Source organism: Garra rufa, chromosome 9 (assembly GCF_049309525.1).
Source record: "Garra rufa chromosome 9, GarRuf1.0, whole genome shotgun sequence".
NCBI lineage: Eukaryota > Metazoa > Chordata > Actinopteri > Cypriniformes > Cyprinidae > Garra > Garra rufa.
Genome location: NC_133369.1, coordinates 1,243,786 through 1,253,222, shown reverse-complemented (window position 1 = coordinate 1,253,222; position 9,437 = coordinate 1,243,786). Strand labels below are relative to the sequence as shown.

Below are 9,437 nucleotides of genomic sequence, written 5' to 3'. Positions count from 1 at the left end.
CAGGCCTTAAATTTGACGCACTTTAACACTTTAAGCACCTTGTATGAACGCTGTAAACAGATGAAAACATCAGCAGTTTTTGTACTGATTCGGCCAGAATAGACTTCAAAATGGTCAAATATATAAAACGGAGCACTCTTATTGACTCAAAGCATCATTAAATCAGAAAATTGTTGTTTTAAGTAAACCACACTTTAATCCATCGGTTAACCTCTTGAAAAGACAAAAGCTGAAACAAATCCATTATTAAGACGTTTTCAACTATAATACATTGAGTCTGTAATTCATAATAACACTTCCTCTAGTGAAAAAAGTGGTCTGGTCTGAATCAATAGACAAATCAGCCAAAACAGCTCTAAACAAATAAAAAAAAGACAAAGGAGATGGACTTTTTCACTGGAGAAAGCGTTATTATGAATTACAGACCTAATGTATTTGAGTTAGAAATGTCTTAATGATGGATTTGTTTCAGCGTTCGTCTTCTCAAGATGTGAACTGATGGACTGGAGTGGTGTGGATTATTGTGATGTTTTTATCAGCTGTTTGGACTCTCATTCTGACGGCACCCATTCACTCCAGAGGATCCATTGGTGAGCAAGCGATGCCATTTTCAGCATATTTTCATTCCATTTAAGAAAAAATTATGTCAAAAGTCAAAATAATAAGATAAAGAGTCGAAATTATGATTTATATTTTAACCAGAAATAACAGAATTTTTTTCTCATAATTTTGACTTTTTCATCATTTTAATTTATCTCAAACTTTTGACTTTTAGAGTCATTATTTTTATTTTGTATCTCGTAATTACGATTTAAGTCATAATTTTGACTTTAAGGCATGATATTTTTTTCTTAAAATGGAATGAAAATGTGCTGAAAATCTCGCCAGTGAATGGAGTGAATGGGTGCCGTCAGAATGAGAGTCCAAACAGCTGATAAAAACAACACAATAATCCACACCACTCCAGTCCATCAGTTAACATCTTGAGAAGACAAACGCTGAAACAAATCCATCATTAAGACATTTTTAACTCAAATACATTGAGCCCATAATTTATAATAACGCTTCCCCGCTGAAAAGTGCTCTGGTCTGAATCAGGAGAGAAATCTGCACAGATCAAGCACTGTTTACAAGCCAAAACACCTCTAAACAAATAAAAAAAGACAACAGGAGAAGGAGTTTTTCACTGGAGGAAGTGTTATTATGAATTATGGATTTGTATTTGAGTTAAAAAAGTCTTAATGATGCATTTGTTTCAGCTTTTGTCTTCTGAAGATGTGAACTGATGGACTGGAGTGGTGTGGATTACTGTGATGTTTTTATCAGCTGTTTGGACTCTCATTCTGACGGCACCCATTCACTCCAGAGGATCCATTGGTGAGACAGTTATTTAGGTGTTATTTAACTGTTTCTTTAAGCAGTCTCCTAATCATCAGAAGTACCTCCAGATTCTTGTGCGTTGAGTTGATCTGCAGTCTCTCCTCAGCGCACGTCTCTAGTTTGGATGCGTCTGTGTGTATTTGTACAGATTCTTGCTCTTTCTGTCGCCTTTGTTCTTCCAGCAGCCGCTGCCGCTCCTCCTGCATCCAAACACAGACGGGAAACCACCGTTATGACTGATTCAGACCACTAGTTTTATTTAGAAATGTGCTCATTGAGGGAAACAAATGTGCATTTGGAGGCAAATTTAGTCTTAGTATTGACTTCTTGTTTCACTTTCATATCACTGGATCCTAATTTAGTGTAAAACAGCATTGCATGTGAGAATATTGCTTATGATCTGGAATCTGAGGGTGCAAAAAAATCAAAGCATTGAGGAAATCGAGAAAATCGCCTTTTAAGTTGTCCAAATGAAGTTCTTAGTAATGTATATTACTAATCAAAAATTAAGTTTTGATATATCTATAGTAGGAAATGTACAAAATATCTTCATGGAACATGGTCGTTACTTAATATCCTAATGATTTTTGTAATTAAAGAAAAATACAATGTATTTTTGTCTATTGCTACAAACATACCCGTGCTACTTAAGACTGGTTTTGCGGTCCAGGGTCACAAATATATATTTGCAAAAGAAATTATATAAAGTTTCAGCCTTTATATGCCAAAATATATTTCTAAATTTATTTGAGGGGCAAGAAAATACATTTCCATTCTTACAGTAACCTACATTTAGGCTGAATGCACATGTGGATGGGTTACTAGAGTTTAAAAGTAGATTTATAATGATTTAATAATGTTATTATATATTGCAATACTGCATTTTGGAAAATTTTAAATTATGTTCCTTGTGAATGCATTTTCTTGGACTGAAATATATTTATACATTTAAAATATGTTTTAAAAAATATATATACAAAAAAAATGGCCAAAAATACACTTATTTACGTAATTTTGTTTTGAACAATATTTTAGCAAATATATTTTTGCCCACTTTTTTTGTATAATTTGTAAAATATATTTATTTTTCAAATATAGTGTCAAAAATATATATAAAAATGATTTTAAATTTAAAACATATACAAAAAATGTCCAAAAGTACACAGGTAGAAATATATTTCCGTAAATATATTTTGAACAATATTTTATGAAATACATTTTTTGTCAATTTTTTTGTATAATTTGTGTTTAAATATAGTGTCAAAATATACAAAAAATGTCCAAAAGTACACAGGTAGAAATATATATACATAAATATATTTTGAACAATATTTTTAAACATATTTTTTTTGTCAGTTTTTGTATATTTTTTTAAATACGTTTTAAATGTTTGTCAAAAATGAAAACGGAAAAAAATATATTGGTAGAAAATATATTTACATAAATATATTTAAAAAAAATATTTTAGCAAATATATTTTTGCCCATTATTTGTATAATTTCTAAAATATATTTTAATTGTTTAAATATAGTGTTCAAAATACATAAGAAATGAACAAATAAATATTAATACTGGTAGAAAATATATTTACATAAAAATATTTTGAACAATGTTTTATCAAATATATTATTGTCCATTATTTGTTAAATTTCAAAAATATATTTTAAATGTCAAAAATATACAAAAAAAAAAAGAAATATATTAGCAAATATATTTTTTGCCCATTATCTGTATAATTTTTAAAATACATTTTGAATGTTTAAATAAATACTGGTAGAAAAAATATTTACATAAATATATTTTAAATAATATTTTAGCAAATATATTTTTGCCCATTTTCTGTAGAATTTTTTAAATTTATTTAAATGTTTCAAAAGAGAAAAAAAAAATATATATATAAACACATACTTGTAGAAAATATCTAAATATATTTTGAACAATATATTTTAGCAAATATATTTTTAATTGTTCATATATTTTGTCAGTCAGACCAGAGTTGTGTCGGTCAGTAACTCACTCTCTCCTTCAGCAGACGTTCCCGCTCCGCTTTGGCTTCCCTGAGTTTCCGCTCGATCGCCACCAAATCCAGGAGACTCTGTGGGCTGTAAAAACAAGAGATCTTCATGCCTGATAGTTACATTTACTTCAATAATATCACTAGGTGATAATATAATATATATTAATATATCGAGATAATAAATGTTTTTACTCAGGGAATTTTGGGTAGCTCATTTGTTCACTCCATAATTTAGAAAATACTTGGACAGAAAGCAATATATTTTTACCATTTTTGGGGAGAATAAAATCAAGCAAATTATATACAAACAAATCCCTCAGTAAAAACCTTCAGAAAATAGACAAGAATACAAATGTAAAGTGTGGTGTGTGTAAGTGCTGCTGAAGTGGAGATTTATGGCTCAGTGTAGAAGAAATAACTCGCTTTGAGAAAACGGCCTTTAAAAATATGGATTGTAATTGAAATCTATTGACACAAATAGATAAAGTGCTATAAAAGAAACACTTATCAGTGTCTTTTGGGTGTTTCCTTTCCACTAGTCTGAAAAAACACTTTTATCAAAAAGCCCAAAATCTCAAACTTGACCGGTGCATGAAAAAACAGCATTTTTCTTATGTTGCAATATCTAATTTTGACTAGAAACAAGATACAAAATAACAAAATACTAAGTAAGATGTGAATGATAACAGAATTTGCATTTTTGGATAAACAATTCCTTTAAAAACAATAAATATTAAAATGTTAGAGAAAAATATGTGTGTGTGTGTGTGTGTGTGTGTGTGTGTAAAATTTATTCAGAAATCTGAATAAATAAAATTACATTTTAAAAATCATGTGAAATATATATATATATATCATTCTTAAATCAAGAAGGATTAACTAGACAAATAAAAATGACTGTCTTGTTTTCAGAAAAGTCATAATTAAGTGAGTTTTTATAATATAAATAATCTGCCAATGGGGTAAGACAAAAAATCTTATTTCAAACAGAAAACAAGATTATTTTTCTTACCCCATTAGCAGATTATTTTGCTTGTTTCAAGCAAAAACGCAATTAATTTTGACTTGTTTTTTCTGAAATCAAGACAATAATTTTTACTTGTCTACAAAATCCTTTATGTTTGAAGAATATTTAGATATTTAAGCTGGAAACAAGACAAAACATCTAAGTAAGAAATGCATTTTTTTGCAGTGTGTTCAAAAGATTTGGGATCATTAAGACTTGTTTTTTTAATGTTTTTTTTTTTAAGTCGTCTCATATGCTCAGCAAAAAATAAAAATAAATATTGCCTTGAAATAAATTTTTTGTACTTTTGCACTGCAAAAAAAGGTATTTTAGTATTATTTTTTTATTTTTTTCTAGTCAAAATATCTAAAAAGACTTAAATTAAGATGCATTTACTAGACAAGCAAAATGACATAAGATATTTAATCTTGTTTCCAGGGAAAAAAAAAACTAAATTAAGTGCATTTAGCTTTAAAACAAGTTTAAATATTTTATGTCTTAATATCTTAATTTAAGAATTTTTGCTAGAAACAAGATACAAAATAACAAAATATTAAGTAAGATGAGCCTTTTTTGCAGTGTGTAGTTTACAAATTTTTTTGTTGTTATGGTATTAGTTTTACATTAATCATATGCACTAATGTTATGCTATTTTTTAATTTGACAGTTCTGGATTATTTTATTGTTATTGTATGAAAACAAGCTGCAATAAAATAGCTTAATCTGCTATTACGATCCAGATGATGAATAACAGCATATGGGTTTGAATGAAATAATGACTGACACATTGTCAATTTCTTTTAAGTGTTCCTATGATTTCACATAATTCCTCCCACACTGTTTTATACGTTTACACACACCTCAGATTCACAGGGCTCAAATAAAAGCCTTCACACACCCACACGAACACACAAACACACACCTGTTCTATGAGGATGCAGCATTATTATCTCACTCACCTGGGCGCGCGGGAGGTGCTGGTGCTGTTGCACGGCGTGTGCGAGCCGTTCCCGTCGCTCTGCGCTGCTGATCTCAGTCCATTACAATGTCCATTACTCAGTCTGTGGGCGGGATGAGGAAGGCGAGGCGACAGAGCCTCTGAGGTTTGTCTGTCCGGAGTCATTCGCACCAACACTGAAACATACAAAAACATGTACAGTCAATCACTTCTGGGCAATAAACATCCTAAAGCAATAGTTGACCACACACGGAAATTGTCCAAATGTTTATGTCAGTCCAAACCTCTGACTTTCCATCTAATGTTGAATACAAGAGAAGATATTTTGGAGAGTGTCTGTAACTAAACAGTCTTTGGACCCCATTGACTTTTTATTGATTTTTTGACCATAGAGTGGAAGTCAATGGAAACCGAAACTGGTTGGTTACTGATATTCTTCGAAATATCTTCTTTCGTGTTCCACTAAAGAAAGAAAGTCTGAAAGGTTTGGAAAGACATGAGAGTGAGTGAATAATAACAGAATTGCAATTTTTGGAATTCAGAAAACATCTTTCTATGACATTTTATAAATCATTTTATGACAAAAGTAAATACAAAGTAACGTGAATAATAACAGAATTCCCATTTTTGGACGAATAATTGAATAAATATATATTAATATGTAAAAAAAAAAAATTATATATATATATATATATATATATATATATATATATATATATATATATATATATATATATAAATTTTATATATATAAAATTTATTTGGAAAAATGAATGAATAAAATTACAATTTAAAAATCATGTGAAAATATTATATTAATATATATATAAACTATTCTATACAAAATCTTCTCTACAAAATGAAATAAAAAATAATATTAATGATAACAGGAATACCATTTTTGGATGAATAATCTCTTTAAAAATAAAATATATTAATATGTTAAAGCAAAAAATAAATTAATTAATTAATAAATTAGTAAAAATTTATATATATATATATATATATATATATATATATATATATATATATATATAATTGTGTGTGAAAAAACAATTTTAATAAAAAAAATTATAAAAAAATTATGTACATTAATAATCATTCTATGACAATATTAGATCAAGAATAATGTGAATGATAACAGGAATCCCATTTTTAGATGAACAATTCCTTTAAAAATAATATGGGAAAAAAATATATATATATGTATGTGTGTGTGTGTGTGTGTGTGTGTGTGTGAAATTTATTCGGAAATCTGAATAAATACAATTAAATTTTGAGAAAATTTTTTATATATATATATATATATATATATATATATATATATATATATATATACATCAGAAAAGAAAATGCTGCATTGCATTAATGCAAAATTAATGCAAGATTTTACTCATTAAGAATGAAATCACACAATTCAAAAATAGGTTGTTTTCCTTATTCATAATATTTTTTCTTTCAATTTTGTGAAATGTGACTTGAACGTGTTTTCATTTGATTCTAATGTTTATCTAAAGTTATTTAGAAAAGAGGAAAAACAGGCAATTAAACACTATTATCAGGATGTGTGATAAAATGACATTCAATCATGATCTCATTTGACGTCTTATTGACTTGTTTGCTCAACAAATTTGTTTTAGTATTTGTGTAACACAGCAGTGTCTCGACGTATATGCGACACTCACACCTGTTTACTTTGGCAACTGCTGCAGTTCAATAGAAATGCTCTATAACTTCATTTGTAGTCCTGGAAGTATTTTTCCAATCCTTTTTCCCATCATCATTTTAACAGCAAGTGCAATAAAATAAAGTCACGCCTTATAATTCAATCATTACCTCATAAGATTTCTCATTGACTCTTCTGTTGCAAAACGAATGTGTTCATAACGACTGACTCATAATGAAGGGAGATTATCATTAACTACAACTAAATCCAAAAACCAAAAAAACATTTGTTATTTGAAACAAAATAAATAGTGCTGTCAAACGATTAATCTCGATAAACCACATCTATTATATAAGTTATTTTTATATAGATGTGTGCACTGTGTATATTAATTATGTAAATATAAATACATGCAGTATATATTTACATGTATATATTTATTTATTTATTTAATATACATTGAGTTCCATTATAAATTTATAACATTTAATGGAAGTCAAAGGGAACCAAAATGTTATTTAATTACCAACATTGTTAAAAACTTTATGCGACATGTGTAAAAATGTAAAAAATATTTTTATAAATAAATAAATTAAATTAAAAATAAATTAAATAACAAATTATTCTATAAAAAAATTTAAAAATTAATTTTATTTAAAAATCACTTGAAATATTCAAATTACTTGAAATCAAATATATAAAATAACTTGGAATAATACAAAAATAAAAATAAAATGAACTAAAATCTAATTAAACATAAAAAACTCCAAATTACTAAAACTAACTATATAACTAAATAAAAAAAGTGTAAATAAAAATGTTTAGTAATAAAAAAAAAAAAAAAAATCAAATTAACTAAAATCAAATAAAACAAAATAATCTCATTAAGTTTAACATGATGCACTAAAATAACTGAAAATTAAATCTGAAATAAAAATAATCTAAACTATACAGACATCGAATAAATAAATTAATAAAAATGATAATAATAATAATAATAATAATAATAATAATAATAATGAAAAAAACATCAAATTACTAAAACTAACCATATAACTAAAAAACTATTAATAAAAAAGTTATATATATATATATATATGTGACCCTGGACCACAAAACCAGTCATAAGGTTACATTTTACAAAACTGAGATATATATACATCATAATAAATAAGCAAGCTTTCTATTGATGTATAGTTTGTTAGGATAGGACAATATTTGGCTGAGATACATCTATTTGAAAATCTGAAATCTAAGGGTGCAAAAAATCAAAATACTGAAAACACCTTTAAAGTTCTTCAAATTAAGTTCTTAACAATGCATATTACTAATCAAAAATTACATTTTGATAGGTTTACAGTAGGAATTTTACAAAAAATCTTCATGGAACATGATCTTTACTTAATTTCCTAATGATTTTTGACATAAAAGAAAAAAAATCAATAATTTTGACCCATACTATGTATTTTTGGCTATTGCTACAAATATACACCAGCGAAATAAATAAACAAATAAATAATAATAACAATGGCCAAAAAACACCAAATTACTAAAACTAACTATATATAACTAAATAATAACTAATAATAAAAATAAATTAATAATACACATTTTTTATTAACTTTTATTAATAAATAAATAAAATGAACTAAAATAAAATAAAATAATTTCATTTGGTTTAACACGATGTACTTAAATAACTAAAAAATAAATCTGAAATAAAAATAAAAACAATATAGACATTAAAAACAAAGACACATAAAAATGCAAAAAAAAGTAAAATAAATACTAATAATAATTACAAAAAACTATATAGACATATATATATAAAAAAGTAATTAATAAATAAAAATAGATGATAATAATACTAATAATGACAAAAAAGCACCAAATTACTAAAACAAACTATAACTAAATAAAAACTATTAATAATAAAAAAAAAATAAAACATCAAATAAAAAATAAAATTAACTCAAATCAAATAAAACAAAATAATTTAATAAAAATTAAATCTGAAATAAAAAATCAAAGCTATATAGACATATTAAAAACAAATTTAAAAAATGCAAAAAAAAATAAAAATAATAATAATGACAAAAAAACTATATAGATATACATAAAAAATAATAAATAAATAAAAATAGATAATAATAATACTAATAATGACAAAAAAGCACCAAATTACTAAAACAAACTAACGAAATAAAAACTATTAATAAAAAATATTAAAAAGAAAAACATGACAGTAAAATAACCCAGCTTGAGTCACAGATTGTCAGTGATTGATGTCCTCATGAGATAAATGAGTGTCAGGAATAAAAGCGCAGCTGTGTCTGAACAGAGATCTCCGCAGCGGCTCCACTGGCTTTTCCAGTCTGTTCCAGTAACACCGACACGCCTCAATCCAGAT

General features: G+C 26.3%; 1 protein-coding gene across 1 annotated transcript in view; it reads right to left on the bottom strand.

Annotated features, from left to right (window-relative positions):
• Positions 1-1,397: 1,397 nt before the first annotated feature.
• Positions 1,398-9,437, bottom strand: part of phldb3 (pleckstrin homology-like domain, family B, member 3) — a 30,774-nt gene continuing 22,734 nt past the window's right edge. Inside the window, exons 11-13 of the mRNA XM_073846904.1 lie at positions 5,363-5,537; positions 3,398-3,482; positions 1,398-1,580 (exon numbers count right to left, since the gene is read on the bottom strand). Coding sequence (XP_073703005.1) covers positions 1,398-1,580; positions 3,398-3,482; positions 5,363-5,537 — 443 coding nt within the window. The remainder of the gene's footprint in view (positions 1,581-3,397; positions 3,483-5,362; positions 5,538-9,437) is intronic.